This window comes from Arabidopsis thaliana (assembly GCF_000001735.4).
Source record: "Arabidopsis thaliana chromosome 1 sequence".
NCBI lineage: Eukaryota > Viridiplantae > Streptophyta > Magnoliopsida > Brassicales > Brassicaceae > Arabidopsis > Arabidopsis thaliana.
The window spans coordinates 8,277,354-8,297,005 of NC_003070.9; the positions used below are offsets into that span (position 1 = coordinate 8,277,354).

At 32.5% G+C, this 19,652-nt stretch overlaps 4 protein-coding genes across 9 annotated transcripts; all 4 read right to left on the reverse strand.

Moving 5' to 3' along the window:
• Positions 1–2,200: 2,200 nt before the first annotated feature.
• AT1G23330 (alpha/beta-Hydrolases superfamily protein) lies at positions 2,201–5,068 on the reverse strand. Of its 2 annotated transcripts, NM_102182.3 has the most exons (8): positions 4,287–5,063; positions 4,116–4,210; positions 3,935–4,038; positions 3,745–3,845; positions 3,545–3,648; positions 3,023–3,466; positions 2,811–2,942; positions 2,201–2,704 (listed from the first exon to the last, which is right to left on the reverse strand). In NM_102182.3, the coding sequence occupies exons 1-8, from the start codon at positions 4,536–4,538 to the stop codon at positions 2,521–2,523; spliced, it is 1,416 nt and encodes a 471-aa protein (NP_173747.1). In that variant the 5' UTR covers positions 4,539–5,063; the 3' UTR covers positions 2,201–2,520. The 2 variants fall into 2 exon arrangements, with proteins under 2 accessions (NP_173747.1, NP_001323005.1); NM_001332598.1 differs by having other exon boundaries at positions 2,235–2,704; positions 2,811–3,466; positions 4,287–5,068.
• A 1,222-nt stretch (positions 5,069–6,290) lies between these two features.
• On the reverse strand, positions 6,291–9,616 carry AT1G23340 (carboxyl-terminal proteinase, putative (DUF239); the record flags this gene model as incomplete). 3 transcript variants are annotated; one of them, NM_202164.1, is made up of 8 exons in its annotated part: positions 6,291–6,311; positions 6,767–7,182; positions 7,624–7,770; positions 7,884–7,937; positions 8,048–8,212; positions 8,500–8,709; positions 8,814–8,900; positions 8,987–9,175. In NM_202164.1, the coding sequence occupies 7 exons, from the start codon at positions 9,173–9,175 to the stop codon at positions 6,805–6,807; spliced, it is 1,230 nt and encodes a 409-aa protein (NP_973893.1). In that variant the 3' UTR covers positions 6,291–6,311; positions 6,767–6,804. The 3 variants fall into 3 exon arrangements, with proteins under 3 accessions (NP_973893.1, NP_173748.2, NP_001321242.1); NM_102183.4 differs by lacking the exon at positions 6,291–6,311 and having other exon boundaries at positions 6,543–7,182; positions 8,987–9,616; NM_001332599.1 differs by lacking the exon at positions 6,291–6,311 and having other exon boundaries at positions 6,543–7,770; positions 8,987–9,616.
• A 6,050-nt stretch (positions 9,617–15,666) lies between these two features.
• AT1G23350 (Plant invertase/pectin methylesterase inhibitor superfamily protein) lies at positions 15,667–16,911 on the reverse strand. Its single transcript, NM_102184.5, has one exon. The coding sequence runs from the start codon at positions 16,820–16,822 to the stop codon at positions 16,343–16,345; it is 480 nt and encodes a 159-aa protein (NP_173749.1). The 5' UTR covers positions 16,823–16,911; the 3' UTR covers positions 15,667–16,342.
• An 813-nt stretch (positions 16,912–17,724) lies between these two features.
• On the reverse strand, positions 17,725–19,588 carry MENG (S-adenosyl-L-methionine-dependent methyltransferases superfamily protein). Of its 3 annotated transcripts, NM_102185.4 has the most exons (8): positions 19,397–19,588; positions 19,241–19,305; positions 19,066–19,156; positions 18,901–18,989; positions 18,672–18,805; positions 18,526–18,587; positions 18,324–18,423; positions 17,725–18,168 (listed from the first exon to the last, which is right to left on the reverse strand). In NM_102185.4, exons 1-8 carry the CDS (start codon positions 19,538–19,540, stop codon positions 18,068–18,070), a joined length of 786 nt encoding a protein of 261 aa, NP_173750.3. In that variant the 5' UTR covers positions 19,541–19,588; the 3' UTR covers positions 17,725–18,067. The 3 variants fall into 3 exon arrangements, with proteins under 3 accessions (NP_173750.3, NP_973895.1, NP_973894.1); NM_202166.2 differs by having other exon boundaries at positions 18,901–19,156; NM_202165.1 differs by having other exon boundaries at positions 17,832–18,168; positions 18,901–19,570.
• Between the last annotated feature and the right edge of the window lie 64 nt (positions 19,589–19,652).

A 19,652-nucleotide genomic window follows, 5' to 3' on the forward strand; every position in this document is an offset into this window, starting at 1 on the left:
TGACCCATCAACTCATTTGAGTCAAAACTTTCAACTCATTAGGGTTCATGAGTTGAATTGAGTTGAGTTGACCCATGAATTTTGACCCATTTTGACACCCCTAGTAGTATATCATCAAAATTGCAACTATTACTATGAAGCCAACTTATCAATTTGGACCAAAAAAGCAAATTATCAAATCTAGTTTTAGGATCATAATACCACTGCTTTTATAATGTTTTAATGATATAAAGTAAGGCCCTATTTGTTTGTCCATCCACATGATCCATCCAAATGAAAATGAAAAATAATGTTTGTTTTTGACAATTTAACAAGCATTTGGATCGATCATCTGGATGATACATCTGAATGAGTTTCTAAATTTAGACAAATTTATGAAACTCATTTGGATAAATTTGATTGAACCATTTGGATGGAGATGGTTCATCTAAAAATAACAAAAGACTGATATACCCTCATTTATAGTCATAATTTAAATAATTTTTTTTTCTATAAATTTCTTATTTAATATTTTTAAAATTACATATTGAAACAAAAAAAACTATAAAAATCATGAAATCACGGATTATTCTTTTATGTCAAAATCGTAAAATCGTGGAATTGCGTTTTTTGGCCAAAAACCGCAAAATCATAATTTTTGATGTAAAATTATAGAAAGCGCTATTCCACCTAAAATCATAAAACTATATTTACGCTGAAACCACTAAATTATATTTTCTCGCCAAAATGACAATATTATGTTTTTCCGCCAAAACTGCAAAATCATGTTTTCCTGCCAAAATTGCAAAATCATTTTTCCCGCAAAATCATGTTTTCCCGCCAAAACCGCAAAAATCTTATTTTTACGCCAAAACCGCAAAATCATGTTTTTCCCGCCAAAACCATAAAATCATGTTTCCCGCCCAAACCGTAAAATCATGTTTTTCCACAAAACCGTAAAATCATGTTTCCCGCCAAAACCGTAAAATCATGTTTCCCGCCAAAACCGCAAAATCATGTTTTCCCGCGAAAACCGTAAAATCATGTTTTCCCGCCAAAACTGCAAAATCATGTTTTCCCGCCAAAATTGCAAAATCATGTTTACCCGCCAAAACCGCAAAATCATGTTTTTCCCTCCCAAACCGCAAAGTCATGTTTTCCCGCCAAAACCGCAAAATTATGTTTTTCCCGCCAAAACCGCAAAATCATGTTTTCCTCGTCAAAACCGTAAAATCATGTTTTCCCGCCAAAACAATAAAATCATGTTTTCACAAATCCGTAAAATCATGTTTTCCCGCCAAAACTGCAAACTCATGTTTTCCCGCTAAAATTGCAAAATCGTATTTTATCGCCAAAACCGTAAAATCGTGTATTCTCGGCGAAACTGCAAAATTATATTTTCCCGCCAAAACCGTAAAATCGTATTTTCCCGCCAAAACCGTAAAATCATATTTTCCCGCCAATATGTTTGGTATTGATAATAGGTAATGATGTTGAATATTTGTCATTAGTTAAAATGAAAGCATGGGTATTTTAGTCATTTTTATCTAAATGAAAATGTGGATGAACTACAAAATGATCAAACAAATAAAGATCCATTTAAATGCATCATTTAGATTAAATTACAAATAATAAAACAAACATCATTCAAATGTATCATTCAAATGACTCATGTAAATGAATCATTTGAATGGAAATGATAAATGATGAAACAATCAGAGCCTAACACTTCAAAAACAAACAGTAAATAATGAATCTACGGATACTTAAGATAAACTTAAAACAAAGAGATATCAGTTTAATTGAAAATAATTGAAGTTTAAAACGTCAGTCACTCACTCTACATGCACATCCTTTATTGCGTGTCAAACGAGTGCTTAAACTAGCCTTACTTACACACACGCAAGATGCGATGCGACGATCAAAAGAAAAACTCACTCGGACTCTACTCACTATCACCTGATATAACGTAACTAGAGGTAAGGTAACCATGTTCAACCATTTACGATTATGAGATGGACCAATACTAAAGCATAGGAAAACAGATGTTTGACATGTCCCTTGGTGAAACTTTGATCTGAAAATACAATTTCCTAAACCTACAAATTTTCATCAATTTTTGCATTTGACTATATATTTTTTCATAGTATATAGAATTCACTTAATTCCAATGTCCTAAACCTTGAAGGACTCGGATTCATTTGAATTTTCAAGAAGTAAATTCTAAAATCTTTGTCTAAAATTATTGAAGTTTTAACCCAAATCCACTTGCTAATAGCTAGATGAATTCATATCTTTGATACACTACTTTAGTCTCTCATGTTATACTAGCTTTGAGATTTCTAACAGAATTCAAGGCAAAATGGAAACATTATCTTCGAATAGGATATTATCATAAATAGTGAACACTGCCAATTCCAGATCCTAATCCAGTAATCTTAAGACGCTGGTCAGAGTTATGAGACACCAAAAATCTCGAGCTTTGGGGATTCTTCTTGTTACAAACGAAGCTATACATTTGTTGATCACATTTGGGTCTCTCTACTCTTCTTGGCCTCCTCTTTCCTGGTGTTGAGCTTCGTTAGGCAATGTCTGAGGAGCCTTCCTGAATACATGTTTCCTGCACCGCTCAAAGATACTGTCGTAGATCAAATCGAACTCCACACCTGCTCGCTCTCGGTTTATAATGAACATTATATGATCTGCCTCCACGATCTTGTAGTACCTGAAACATTTCAAGAAAGCCCCAGTAAGACCGTTAAGCTTTCACTGAATTTCCAAGACATTCTAATCCAGGTCAAATCTATGGTTATAGCGAGAAGAGGACTAACCAAATGCCTGGTTGGAGAGGGAGACAGTCTGAGTCACTACGAAGAATGAGACTAGAATGTTCAACCGGAATTCGTGGGTGAGTCATGGATATTGTGTTCAGTGCTCCATCATTGTCCTGCCAATCTTCATCTCTGTAATACCAAATTTGAACAAGAGATTAATATAGTATGGTGTAGCTTTAAGTGGTGATACAAAGTTCAAAAAGTCTGACCTGTAGCCTTTATAAGGCAGAGGAATGTCACGAGGAAATTGCCACTGACTCATCTGCAACACGCGGATGAAAAGCAGAGGATGAATCCCCATCACACCTGAAGGAACAGTCATCATTCCAAGAGGTTTAGTGGTACGCTTAGTCGCATAGCTGAAGTAGAACGTGTTTGGAAAAGTCTGCAGACTAGCGTTTAGCGTCATTGATCCCTGGATTGAGAGGTCCGGCAAGATCCAATCTCCACATGCAGCAAAAGGACCTGCGTTTCCAAGCAGAAGATCGACTAGGCCGCGTACACCAGTTTTCTTTCTCGACATGTTGAAATGGTCGAACCCGAAATTGTAATAGGATTTGAGCCAAGGAATGTCAATCCAGTCATACATTATGACTCCAAGTTTGCAAATCTGAAGCAGTGATATAGGTTTTAGGGACTTCCCATCTTCAGGCCTGACAATGATATACATTTTGAATTATAAGCTCTTTGTTATTTAGCTAAAAGGTCACGAGAAGGAAGAGAAAACTCACTGAATTCCATCGATGTAGGTTCGAGTAGTCCCGTTTAACGCTCCTGACAATGACGTTAGACTCAACACCCAGTTCTCATTCGTGTTCTCATAACCCTCAAACATCTGAAAATAACACAACACGGCAACTAAGTTTCAACAACAACACAACCAAATCCTATGCTCTATCGATTTGGTTTCTTCCTAACGAAGACAATTTACCTTATCAGCAAGCATTTGCTGCAAGACACGAACAACTTGAGCACCAGCAGAGTGACCAACAAAGTGAATAGGATGATCTTCATCCCATTCTTGGTATTCCCCTGAAGTAAAATCACCCATTTCATCAGCACAAGAGTCCATCAAAAGCTACTCAAAAGACTGAATTAAGAGAACACATAAAAGACTAAACCTTTTTCATAAAAACGACCAAATTGAGAGTGCCCACAAGCTTTACTGTGTTCTTCACCATAATCAACTAACCCACCTTTCAGATAATAAAACAGTTCTCTTGCCCTACAAAAAAACACTTTATCAGAAACTCACCCTAAGACTTATCTCACAACAAAAAAGATTGGAACTTTCTCTTTCACCTATCGTGTACACTAGTCAATGATCCCAGATCAGGCACTAACACTCTCTCATCCTTCTTCTCTGCTCCAGCGAAGTATGATAAACCACCTAATCTCTGCAATGGCAAATCCAATCAACGAAACGATAAAAACACATAAATGTAGAAAAGCAGAGAAAGTTGTGAACTTTACTCCTTTGCCAAATCCGAAAATCCCATGAACCAAAACAATAGGAGGCAAATCATTGACGTCTGTTGTCTTTTCTTGGTCAATTTGTTTGACTTCAATGGTGGATTTGGGTTTGAAGATTGACTCGCTCAACGACTGAGTAAGATCTCCGGCGACGGCGGAGCTGAATATGTAAAGCCCATAAAACATATGAACAACAGAGCTCACAGATAGCTCTACTACTTGTATAGCTGATACCATCAACCATGGAACCATCCTCCTCCTTAACCAAAACCCCAAAACTTAAATCTTTCGTCTCTTCAATAAAAAAAACGCAGACTTGTCTAAAACCCAGTAATCAAAATCTGATTTTTCACAAAGAAGATGAACCAAATTCCAATTCTGTATCTAAGAAAGAAAGAAGCAAACGAGTCAACAGAGGTTGCTCTGTGTCGACATTGAATCAAAGATGAAAAACCCTAAACAAGACAAATTGTATGAATCACTGCTTTGTTGATTGAATAATTTCTTTCTACGAAAAATGGTTTATCCACAGAAACACACAACTTTCTCGTTCGTTTTTCATTTGCCCTCACGCATGAAACGAGCTCTGTTTTCCAAGGACCAATGAAAGACGCACACTTTTATTTTTTATTTTCTCTATTTAACAGTGTATTGTGATTGATGCTTTCTTGTGTGTAGATGAAACGTGTATAGTTTGGGAAAATAAAAGTGGGTTCCATTGAGATTTGAGAGATATGGTGAACTGTTTTATTAAAAAGTAACGTTTGGTTGGTATAAGTAGGAGCAGTTGCTGAACTGTTAAAAATAATAATACATACAAGTTTCCGGAGAATCCTTCTTCTTCATGTTTCGTGAAATTTCTAATTAAGTATTCGTGGTCCACATTAATCAACGTCGTACACACGTCCACGCTTAAAACTTTATGAATGATATTTCTACACAGTTGCTGGATTTACTTTGTCTCCGGAATTCTTAAAAAGTGTAATGACACCCTCCCAAACTGCTATACTTATCTCTAGACCATATTTCTGCAAACAATTATATTTGAGCAAAGTGTTAAACATCATGATGTAAATAAACAAGCTCATAAACATCATGAAACACTTTTTCATTGATGCATCCTTTCAAAAGATTTGATTTGCGTTCACTAAGAGTTATCGACGTCAATACCACACTTCTGTATAATACATTGAAGAATAGTTTATATATATATAAATTTAGGGACCCTTAAACTTATTACAATAATTGTATAAAATACATGATCATTGTTTTTGAGTAGTCTAATAAATCATGGAATTATTGGTTTGATCATTTCATCAATGTTGTGGTCTTCTTGAACCGTAATAAGTGTTTGCTTAGTCTCTGGGTTTTGGATTGTCAACCTTGATGCAAATTTTGGAACCATTGTCTCAGGTTCCATCAGAGCCAATTTGGCCAAGCATTCAGCAATAGAACTCCTTACACATTTGTCCTTCCTTTCACAACACTTCAGTAGTGAAACAAGTATTTGAACCACAATAGAATTGTTGAAGCACGCTACATCATGACTAACTAACACCTCCTTTGGTGACTGAATGAGACGATAACTCTGTTTAACTTGAACAGACTACCAACAACGAGGTTTCCTAGTGCATAGGAGGTTGCACACTCTCAACGAACATCAGATAGGAAAACTTCGTAACAATTGTTTTAATGTTGGCAGTAATTAAGCCTCTAGTTCTTCCAATCTTGTCAAGACACAAAGTGGTAAGATGTTGTTTGTCCTATAGGAGTTGGCTTTCTTGCCATCTACATTATACGCGACACGTATTATGATAACGTAAAGAAATTTATGTTAATTGATTGATCAAAAATAAAGAAGAATGATAGAAAGTTAAGTTGTGAAATACTCTAGTATATCTAAAAAAATTATGTTGATAAAAAAGGCTGCATGTCGGACTACACATGTATAATGGTCGTTCAAGGATCATATCATCTTGTTCTTTTTAGCCTATGTCCATTCACCTTGTATTCTTCTTTTTCTTTCTAATTCCGTCCATTCTATAAAATTCTTTCGAATGAACCAAATTCAATTAATCTCCTTAATTTTGATTAAAAACCATAAAATCGTGTTCAGAAACTGCACTTATGTTAAATGGAACTGTAATCATAATTCGAGTCTTGGTTTTGTATTGTGAGAACCATTAGCTTTCCTGAGTCTTGGGAAGTGCAAAAATGAAAATATGGATGGACTGTGAGAAATTAGCCAATTGTTAGTATATAAATTATGTGTTATAATTTCTTTCAGGCATGCATTACAAACAAAGAAAGACATAGGAAAAAAAATATAAACGCCTACTTCCACTTAACACCATATTCTACATTTACACATTTGATAACATATCAATCAATCGATACATTTCTTTTCTTACAAACAAAAAAAAAAACTATGGATCTTTCATCATTGTCCTGAGCTCTAAATCCCAAAAAATCTCATTTACTTAAGCTCAAAACAACACTATCCACTTCTTTTTTTTCTCTATGGACATTTCGAGTTTTTACCCGGTCCTCCGTAATAAAAAAAGTTACCCCAAACACGGTTTACCCCTCCTCTTATATCATAACAATTAGGATGATCTGCAAGAACTTTAAGATTAGATATCGGAATAAGAGTATTGTCCCAATCTACCATTTGAAGATTCCTAAAGTAAGACGCTTTTCCAAAACCTTCACCGGCAAAATGGCCACTGCCCATTTGAGTCGAAGTATGTGAACCACCAGGTCGTGTGTTCACGATCTCGCCACCAAACTGGACCATGTTTCCATGCTCCCTCAGGTGTGTGAACAGAGATACGGGCCAATATCCGACTAGTGTACCCGACCCGAATTGGAGCCACCAATGTCCATGCTTTGGGTCCTACACGTGGGATTTTGATTAGTTTGTTGTGTTACGTATTGGAATAATTCTACATTATCAAAGATGAAATTCATATAAACACATATAAAAGTTGAGTGAGCTGTATTGACCGTGTAAGTCATATGAATATGATGGATAAGCCTTACACGGGAGACACTAAATTAGTGCTAAATTAATTGGGTTTAAATTGTTAGGAGACAATTCTATTAAATAAAATATGACGTGCAATAATTATTTGGTAGACACTTGAGTACTCAAAACTCGAGTTAAAGGCCTTATTTACGCCCTACCAATGCAATCAGAATCTAAATATACAAGGAATGAAATAATATTTAGTATGAATTTAAACTTAGTCGTGATTATAAAATAGAGAAATCTCAATTATACCAATGCATATTATGATATGTAAGATAGTTTTGATGTACTGATAAGGAAATATACCTTCCATATCAATAAGCTTATATCGAATTGTCCACCTTTATACGACGAAACGGGCGAAATCGCCGCTCCAATTGCGATTCGATTGTTTGTTTGAACAAAACCAGAACATAGTAGGTTATAGCATCCTGTTGCTTGGTAAGCATCCGACTGCAACAACACAAAATAGTAGCTTTTCATCAATAAACTCTTGAAAAACAGAAAAACAAAAAGGTTTTAGTCAAAAGATAGTGCAAGTTTTGAAGTTGGATGGAAATGTATACCGTCCAATAGGTGAAGAATCTTGGGTTAGTGTCTCCGTATAGCTCCGGGCTAATCTGTCAGACAGAATCAAAATGTTAAGAATTTAGAAGCATTTGGTTTTTCCTTTTTTCTAATTATCTAAGTAAATAAGAGATGCAAATAAAATTATTTATATGACACGTGCCTGCCAACCAGCTTCGATGGTATTAAGATCGCCGGCGAAAGAACCGGCGATGATCCAAATCTGAGATAGACTAAACTCGTATTGGCTTATGACACGTGGCGTCCACACGTTTATACTTGCTTTTGCTCCGTAGTATTGACTTCCCGATACGTATCCAACCGCATGCTACAATTTCATTTCCATAATGCTAAAAGGTTATTATATGTAAATCGAGACAAAAATATAAAGTGGAATTAGAGAATTAGAGAGTTGTCTTTCTTTTTTTTCTTTAAAGATTTGAGCAAAGAATGATATTCACTCTGACAAATAAAATTCTGTTTATGGCATTGCAAAGATTTGCGAGAAAGGTGGTTTTTGGTATTACTATGTATCTATCTGTTTTTTAAGAAAATTAAGAAAAGTATATAAACGTCTGACTTTATGATAAAGTTAATTAATATAATGATACGTACCTCGTGGCCATTACTGCTCGAATCCCTTCTCACGCGCCTGATTTTCCGACCAAATCTACGGACAGAATTTGCTCTTAACATGTCTTGCTCCGTTGTTCTTCTGATCGGAATCGTACCTTCCGGGCAAGACTCACCGTATAAACTCCAAAGCTGGAAATTTTCGTGGGATTCATTTTCTTGGCTATACCCTATAGGCATCTCCGGTGGATCCTAAACATGTTTTTCAGCGAAGTTAGAGACTTTTGAGATTGTAGTAGTTATAAGAAGAACAAGAAAATGTGAATTTCTTATCAAAAAAAAAAAAATGTGAATACCATTGGTCGTTGTCCCTGTAACAAAGGATGATCAAAAGCAGGCTGGTGATGAGATGGAACACAATCTATCGTATCTCCATCTGAGCTCTGTGTAGACATCACAAGAACATTACATAACTTAGTTTATGTATAGAAGAAATATACAGTTTAAGAAATAGAGTTTTTGGATTTACATGAATGGTCTTGATGGCTGGTTTATTAATCTTTTGGAGTTGTTTTCTGATGAGTTTCATCTTCTGAATCTCTCTTTGAGGCCGGAGAGGCACAGTTTCGGATGTCGAATTCGATGGAGAAGCATAGGAGGAGAAGAGACTGAGTAAGAGAATGAAAGTGAAGAACAAGCAAGAAGAAGAAGAAGACATTGCAATGACTGAGGAGTCAGGAGTCTCCTCTTTTTCACGGTATTGACTTTTCTGAAGAGTATGAAAAACACTTTTTGTGTGGTGTTGATGTGTGATGAAGATGAAGGCAAAACATTTATTGCAAGCTTATTGTTGTTGTTCGTCTTCTTCATGTCACTGACACATCTTTCAACAAACCCATTAAAGACACAAGTCACTTCTCTAAGTAAACCTAGACACCCAAAGATCCAAGAATTAATGAATCAACTCACCCCTCATAAATAAATGAAATTAGTGTATAGTAGCGTATATTAATAGAATTCTGTGTTGAGAAAGTTTTGGAGCATGTGGGTTTACACATAAGGTGATATAAATACTAGGTAGTGATGAAATCATGGAAGGGTTTTGGGAGGAATTTTGTATATTAAATTAAATGATGAAAAGAAGAGAATAGATTTTGATGCAGCTTTATCGTTATGTGAAAACGGTAATTTTGTGGTAAAACATGGATTTGGTTTGAAAGATGAAAGTTGAAAACTTAAGATCTTGATTTTCTCAGTTATTCTCAAACTTTAACTTCTGTTTCCACTTTTAACATACATTTGAATCCAGCTACTTTAACAATCCATTATTTATTCCATCGTGTCAAAGAAAACTAACACTCATCATGTTTTATATATTCCGTCATATTAATTTTGGTACGTATGTGTTGGTCGATTTCTCTTGAATATACCAAAAGGTACATTGTCCTTTGTCCCAAATTATTTAACTAAGAAAAAGTTTTTCCTAAATCTCAAGCAATTGGGCATAATGATTTGCAAAGCATGAATTTTCATGTTACTAGCTACAACCTACAAGGATGCATGCAAGAGCACATTCGTTATTAATATTTAAACTCAAATTTGTTTTAAATGTACGTAAGATTAATTTTCTTAAACTATATCCAAGTTATTTCCCTTCTTAACATTTTAAACATTTAGGCCAATGCGCATACTAAATAGCAAAAAGATAGATAAGTTTGGTTAATTAGTATTTATTACTACTTGAGATGCTTTAGATTGATATATCATATCTTATTAAGACAAGGTTTTTTTGTAAGGAGCTCTATCATTATGACATTTGGCACTCTTTTTTTACGACATGTGGCATATAGAATACTTAAATGTTTATTCTCTAATTTTTTATTATTATTATAACATTTAATATATACACTAATATCTGAACATTTAACCAATTAAATACATAAGAAGTTTAAATACAAAAATATAATTTAATTAGTCCAAGACTGTTATAATCTTAATTACTCGACCATTAAACAATTTTAAGTTATAATATTATTTTGTAACATACAAAACCTATTGCAATATCTATATAACAATAACAATTTTAAATAAAATCAAGTGGGTTTTAATGAGTCTAACCATTACAATCTTCATTAAACACCATTAAACACCATTAAACAGTTATAAGTTATTACATTGTCTTTGTGAAATGTTTAGAAAACGTATATATTGAAAGAAATCAAACAAAGTTTAGAAAACGTATATATTGAAAGAAATCAAACAAACACAATTGACCTTAATTTAATTAGTCCATTAATACAATTTGTAATAAATCATAAAGAAAATGAAAAAAAAAAAACCACATTAATATAGTTAGACCAAATTTGTTGTGAGGTGATTTTCTTCCTATATATATAAGTGATGATGTAGCTGGGAGAATACATCGAATAACCAAAATGAGATCACTTTTTTTATTTCTTATCTTTCACTATATATATTTTCTTCTCTTTTTTTTTTAACATATATATATTTTCTTATCTAAACTGCTTAATGTTTAGCCCTCGAGAATCAAAGTTTTTTTTTGGTATGTTTTTCCAAATTTAATAAAGTTTCTTGAGTTATGTTTTATATTTTTTAAGTTGTCAAAGTTTTGGTGGGATTGATACTATTGCAATATAAATATATTAATTATTTTTATTTAGTTACAATGTTCTATAGCTAAATATACAGGAACTATGTTTTATATATTCTTCAGGTTGTTGTATTTGTAGGTGGCTTTGGTACAATTGCAACCGAGAAAAACAAAATCTATCATGATTCAATATTTTTCACGTGTTAATTTTTTCTTTCTTACATTTTATAATCTCTCTTTTTCTTTCTTTTCATATGCTTTCCATAATATGTGATAAAGCAAGTTTTTTTTTTAAAAAGATAAAGCAAGTTTTTAGATGGATTATGAAGGAAGAACACTAACTAAAAATAAAAGAAATTAAAGTTGATGAATTGATCAAAAATATTTGCTAAATCATGAGCCAATGTAATTGTTGTTGGGGGATTCTGTGGAAAATTAGCATTACATTTTTGTGAGTGCTACAAGTATAGGTATAGGTGTATATTTTTTCTCATCTTTAACAAACAAATGTCTTTCACTTAATTAATTTTTTTTTGTCAAAGTCACTTAATTGTTATAAAAAGGAAAATTATATTTTATTATCATATGATAAAAAAATCATGTTGTTAACCTTGAGATGTCTTTTTATATTATAGGAAGGTATGAGTTGTATTTCTCTATACATCAACAATTTTCATCAACAAATTAAATTAGGAATTTATTTAATTAGATTAAAGTGTGTAAAAAGCAAATGTGTGATGATGGAGTAAAACTATACATTTTATACTCATCTAAAATTAAGTGTAAGAATGTTTTTTTAGTAAACTTATTTGTTTTCATTGTCATTATCAAAGTTTCACAAAAAAAAAACATTTTTATTAGGATTAGAATGTATAAAATTAAACTGTATGATGAGGGGCAATTAATGCAATTTTATTTTTTCCTCACCCAAAATTATGACAGAAAGAAATTATTTTCAGTGTTTTTCTTTTTAATTGAGTTCATTCTTATGTAGCTAAATTCCATATTTAGATTTGCTTCATTTAATTTTTATTCCAAAATTAAAAAAAAATTGGTATTTTTGTATTCCAAATTTAATTCTAACTAGATCATAACCCGTGCTATACAGCACGGGCATTAATATTTTGTATAAATTAAATTTTATATTTTGTTTGAATTACATAAGAAATATTATAGTATAAAAATGATGTCATAATATTTTTCAATATTTTTACTATTTGCATATAATGCTGCATTGGATTGACTTTATTTAAAAATGTTATTTTTATAATAAATACAACATATGTAGTTTTAAGTAAATTTGTAAAATTTGTATATAATTGTTTTGGTAAAAACATGTTTCCTTTGTATTACAAGATCTAATTTTTGGCCTAACTTAGAATTAGTCTTTGTATAGTATTTTGGTTACATTTGTAGACTTAATTGGGACCTATATTAGATTATCTTTGATAGGGCTGACGAAAAAACGGACCCAATAACCAACCTAATACCCGAACCAAAAAACTGGGTTAGGGCGGGTTAAAATTTTAGGAAATTTCCTTATTGGGTAGAGTTTTAGTAAACCCGTGGATATCCGATTGGTCCGGAAATTATCCGTTACCCAAAAAGAGTATTCAAAAACCCAAACATTAATTTAATATCCAAAATATTAATTATATTTAATCGTAATATTATCTAATTATCTAATATTATAATTATAAATCTAAATATGTCAATTAATTTTGGACTTAAATATCCAAAACAACTAAACTATTCAAAAATCATTTGTTATGTTTGTCAAAGTTTAGTAAAATATAATTAAATTTGTTAAAACTTAACAAATGTAAAAGTTTTTTTTGTTTGGAGACCCGCTATCTACATAAAAAATTTCCCGTTTCTATTTTTTTGGGTATTTTTAGGGTCTGAAACTTTTTCCAAACTGACCCAAACCCAACTGGATCTGACCCGAACCAGAACCGAATGTTTAGAATTATTGTATTAGGTAGTAAATCATATACCCATCAATCCCAAACCCGAACGGGTTCTACCCGAACTCGAATGGGTTACTCATATGCCCAACTCTATTCTGTGATTTAATTATCTAAAAACTCCCAAAAAAACATATGTTTTGCTGACTATTTTTTTTTAAAAAAAATTACATCCTCTTCTGCCAAAATCATTTCATAAGACATCACAAAACCTTTGGAATAATAATTCCATGAATGAAGAATCCTAATTTGAATATACCAAGAGGTTTTGAAAGGTTTTAACTTTTTGATAGGTGTGTATGTGAGAAGGTACAGACATCGTGATAGTAATCTGCTTATTTATAATTTCAACTTGCAATATACCGCAGGTAAGCTTATATTTTAGTTAAACTAAAATTTTTTATTGTAAAGATGATTATAAATATATGATATTATTTTATTTAATTTTAAATATACAGTAAACTGCGAGTTGTATATGTTTTGTTGATATTATTTATATTGTTTAGTGTTTAAAATTATACACTTGTATTTTGATTGTTAATTTTAGAGTTTCACCTGTAGTATACCATCTTATATTAATATCAATTTAAACCCGTCAATTCTAGGGTTTTCCAGCTTGTATTAAAAATTGAATCACATCATACACATAAAAAAATCTAATATGTTATTAATTATTGTAGAATATAAGATTATAAAATTTTAAAATAATATGTATGAAATTGAATATAAATATTCAAATTGTGACTCAGTACTCAGTATAAAATTTTCTTAAATCTATTTTTGACCCTTTATAATATTTTTCATGTATTGAACAGTTTATATTCGTTTTTAAAAATTTAAATTATGCCATATGCGAAAAAACTCTAATTATTGTTTTATAACGATGATATTATTTTTTCGCAAAAATAGAATCATATAAAGATGAGAGGTGTAATATAATAATTAATAAAAAATTAATATGATAATTTGGATATCAAATCTAATTAGTTGATTTTAATTGATTAATTTTTTGGAAATTAATAATGTATTTTGTTTTTTAATTAAATTAGTATTTGACTTTTTAATTTTTAAAAAGATGAATTAATTTACTTTTAAAATTTTATTTCTAATGGCATACCTATGTAATTACTTACAAAAAGTAAGGTTATATTTAAAATATACTTTCCAAATAATATAGTAGGATTTTCACATCTTTTTCTGCTTTCAGGGATAATTTTTGATTAGAATTTTAGTTTTGTTGAATACAATTTTTTTAACAAGTTTTATCATATAAAAAAGTAATATGATATTTATTTTATATTTTCTTGCAAAATACATCATATTTTTCTTTAATCTATTTTTCATTGTAATAAAAAAATAATTCACATGACATTATTATTATTAAATTTATTTCTATTAAAAATTATTATTTTGCATTGTGCTTTTTAAATTGTTGATTTACATATTGAGTTATATATATGATGCATAAATTTTACTTTTGGAAGATATATTAAATCTTTACTATAATTTTTTTTAATGTAAGTATTAATACATCAAATTTATTATAATATATATTTTTTAGTTATATAATATTGTATACGTTACTATATTAATATAACTCACGCCTTGCGTGGGACTATTTCTAGTATCTTAGATATTTGGGTCAAGGTACTCGTCCACCTGTATATATTTCCATTACAAACAAATAATATCAAGTGGTCGGATTATCGTGTTGTTCAAAAGAAAACTGTGGACAAATTAATTTATACTATACGCACCTTAAACTTTTAGAATTCACTATTTAATCTTATATAATTGGTCTAGAAGAATGGTTTTTAATAAAGCAAGTAGTCAAGTACGAAGTGTGGAATGGACCTCGAGAGTGAATTTGTTAGAATCATATTGTCTAGTCTTTAAAATCGAGGGAATGATTGAGAACCAAAGCATGCAAACATGTAATGTTGCCTCTGGATTTCTATTAAATATTTATTTTCATAACTTTGGTGTGAAAAAAACATGATTTGCTGCAATCATGTTTTTGTTATTCTCATTATTTTTCTTTTTGATAAAACGATTAAAAAAAAAGATTACATAGAAGGTTGACCAGACTTTGACGCATAAGTTTGACTTAAAGAATTTGAGTCAAATGTGCAATATTATATAGCACATTTAGGGAATGAACTTGACCAGACCTTCAAAAGAATTTGATTTGGGAACTTCAGGGAATGAACGATATAATATATATCAAATGTGCAACAAACTGTATATACAAAAATAACTGTTAACATTTTAATTAATAATTAATTGATAGGGAGATAGAGAGAGAGAGATATCAAAAGTTAAAGAGAAAATAAAGATGAGTGTATTAAAGCTAACAAAAGGAGAATGGAAACAGTTTGATGTAAGAGCAATGATAGTGTCTCTAAAGTAGCCTCGAGAGCTCAGCTTTTTCCAATATTATCTCGAACCATACCAGTAATGATCTTAGTTAATTAAGATCATCAATGGAGTATTAACTGAAACAAAGTAAGATTTGGCGTTGGAGTTATTAACTATGACATAATGAGACATGATTTACAAAGCGGCGTGAAAGGTTGGACGTTAATGTTCGGACCATGCATGAACTTTGTTTAGGGTACATCATCATGGATACCTATTGTGAGTTGTCCATTAATGATGTAACCATGAAAATGTTACAGATAGGTAATATTACACATACACACTTAACACGCAATATCTATCATTTATTTTTTGGTAGTGTTACAAAGGGGAAACAAAATCTTCTTCAACTCATATATGGACAACTCCTTTAAACCCAAAAAAAAAAACAAATTAAAGAACTAGTAATTGTCTTTCAAAATGACAAAAGGTTTACTCGCAATCTCGCATCATTGAATCTGAATTTAGATACGAGCTCCCTCCTCCAAATAAAGAAAACCTATTAATTGGAGACTTTTGTTTTGCATGCAATGGTTGAGGTTGAATGCTTAATTCTCTCTAAATAAACCTACAGATTTAATTAGAACCTCAAATATAAGAGTGAAAAAGAGAAGTAGATCACTATATCTAACTAATATAACATTACGAATTAAAACACTTAGGACATGGAACAGAATTGAACATGCATGTTTGAAATTAGATACCCGGTGTCCAAACATTTTTCCATCTACATACACACATGATCATCCTCCTCTCTCTTTTTTTCTTGTTTGTTTTTCATTTTTTTTAAAGCGAACTGAATCAACAAATTAAAGAAATAAAATTACAAATAAATAAACCCATAAAAACATTTTTAATTTCTCTTCCAAATCTCCAAGTCTCCTTAAAATCAATGTTTAACGAGAGTTGAAAGCGCCAAGCAATTATCAGCCATACGGTACAAAACCCCGGCGGATTTATAAATGACGTTGACCTCCTTAGTTTCCTTCATCGAGTCGCTGCAAGTATCGTAATCCGTCAAGGCGGCGCTAAGGTTAATGTTAAGGCTAAAACCATCATTTTCCTTAATGTTTGTAAGAGCCTTTTCCAAATTATCAAACGCGCTATTGAAGTTGGACAAACAAGTCGCGACTCCTCCATCGCGTTTCAGCTCTTTCTCCGCGATTTTCTTGGCTTGCCTCGTCCGCTTCATCAACTCTTTTATGGCCACATCCGTCGCTGCATTCACATTAGTTTGACCCTTAATGGTACTTCTGCACAATGCAGGAAAATCCGACACCGTGCAGGGGTCAGCTAGAGAAATACTCAACGCTTGGCTTGAGGTAGCGGCGAGGAGGAGGAAGATTGTCACATACGGATTGATAGACATCGTGTGTATGATAGATACACGGAAACGTATATATATTGTGTATATATACACGTTCTTGTGTTTGCGATCTGAACACCGGGTGGTGGATTAGTTTTTATGGAAGAAGGAGATGAGTTTATATATGCGTATGCAATAAGATGGTTATATTTAGTATGTTTTTGAACAAGTATTTAGACTGATTTGCCACCGGTGAATTAGACTGGACATTTCTATTTTGGTATGTTTTGTTAATAATTAGGTATAATAATGGGTTATCGGTTTTCTTGTTAAATTGATTATACTGTTTTGAACTTATTTTTGTTGTTCTATTTTGGGGACGAATCTATATATTCTAAACTTATATGGAATCTGTCTTTGAAATTGAGTTGAATTTCAGTTACATTTGTACAGTGTTATGTCAGCATATATAGCTAAGATTAAGAAGGGTCTAGTATATTACTTTGACCAAATGGTAATTGATAAGATAAGAGATGGATCTTTTTGGATGAAACGGCTAACAAACAAATAATGCAAGAGTTGCGGTTTGTTGTGGTGGGTTTTGTATCAAAATTGAAGATGCGAGGACCTAATTGTACTTCTAATAACGTCATATGTAACTGTTACTGGTTGTAGCAAGTTTGGATACGAATTATGAAGTTACTAAATTCATGAAAAATGTCTTATATTACTGATCCATGTAGGGCACCATTACAACTCTTACCTGTATAATTAAATGTTACATTTATTATTTTGCTCTCATGAACAAAAAAAAATCATGTTCACAATTACTTGTGTATGTTTCTCTCTATATATACACAAGTAATTGATGGACTTCACCAAGCACTGAAACATTCCACAATCCGAGACGAACATGGAGGCATTGAGCATTAGGTCGCCTAAACCGGTGACGGGATATGCGGATTGTGGAAGTGATTGAGAGCCTGGTGAACAGCCATCGATACGTTGTAGCTGGAGTGATTTAGTGCTTAGTTGTTGTATCCCTAAAAGTTAATGGTAGATTACTCTAGGTAGGTATAAACAGCGGCAAAATGCTTAAACTAGGAGAAAGATTCATGATCATCGTTGGGATCAGAAACAGATTACATTGACAGTTTGATCAAACAAGTAAGTTATACAGATAAAAATGAATTCCTCTACATTATCTGCATCATCCTAACGCAAAGCGTTTCTCTTTTCTTATAAAAATCCAGATAAAGATTGTGTCAATATATCTGGTGTAGAAGTGTAGTCAAACGCGCTATTCCTTTACCTCATAGCGACCAAATTCCCCATGAAACCACCGCTTATCTCATAATGGCAGGCACTTGAGAAGCCAGCTTCTAGAGCAAGAGTCTCTAGCTCTTCTCCTGCCAAAGGACATTTGACATTCCAATCAGCTAATGAAAACATAGAGACTTAGTATAAGCTCTTTAATACAGCTATAAGCTTTGGATTAAAAACACACAAATATCAGCTCTGCCATATAATGAAAAGGCATATATGTCATCAACAGAGAACGAACCTGTTAGATAGCCATTGATTGAATACTTGAGATATTCATACTCCTTTGCAAGATCATAAACAGTAGCCACAGGGACAACTACATTGTCAATCATCCAGCCCTAACAAAACCAAACCACCAACCAAATTATTTCCTCGACATATAATTAGCAAATCAAACGAAACCACACATCACAGTCGATCAGTCATACAAAAACAAGTACCTGCATAAACGTAGTAACGGATTGGTTGCTCTTATTGAAATCAAGTATAGATACTCTTGAACCTAAAAACCAACAAGAGATAACTAAGCATAGCACGAGAAAAAAGCCTTGGATAAAACTCAAATATACCAAAACAAAACACCGACCTGGTTTCAAAACCCGATACATCTCCTTCATAGCTCTAAGTCTATCAACAACGTTTCGAAGACCATAACCCATCGTAACCGCATCGAATTCACAATCATCAAATGGCAAATCAATAGCATCACCTTCAATCCACCTAAACAACACATTCATAAAATCTCAGTTTTAACTCTTTCCCAAGAAATGTTAGAACAAAAAAAACAACAAGCATGATTTTACCAGTGAGCTCACTCTATACACTTGTAACAAGACCTTGCTTTAAGACTCTGTCTAGTTGCTGCAACAGCTAGTTGTTCAGATGAGAAATCCAAGCCCATCACCTATAATAATATTACCAAGTTATCAGAACAACAATTTTACAATCAAGCCAAGCTACACATTTCTAAGAACATAAACCTTGCCAGTTGAACCAACTTTCTCAGATAAGAGAAACGCTAAATCACCACTTCCACAACACAAATCAAGAACGTAATCTCCTTTTTTTGCTCTAATTGTCAAATCAAAACAAACCAAAATCAGAAAATAGAGATAATCAAAACACAGAACATAGACTGAGATGTAATACTCTTACCCACTCCATGAGACAGCCATGTTTTTCCAAATTCGATGCTGGCCTAAGCTTAAGAGATCATTCAACTACAAAAGCATATAAGAAGACGATGATTTTTGTAGTCGGGACAAGTTAGAGGAAAGGAGATAAGAGAGAGAGAAGAGATTGATGTCAAACATTATCGTAAACTGGAGCAATGCGGTTGAAGAGAATCCGGCGTTCGTTCGAGCATTTTACTACCGTTCTCCGTCGCGATCGGGAATTTACCGGGTGCTTTCCGGTGAAAGTCACAGGAGAGACGATACCGAGTAGAGCCGCCATTTTTTGGCCGTTGGTTCACACGATCATGTTGTTTTGTTCCGATTACTCGGATTGGATAAAAGTCTGGTTTCAGTTTAATATTGGGCCGATTTTAGGCCCAATAAGGATAATT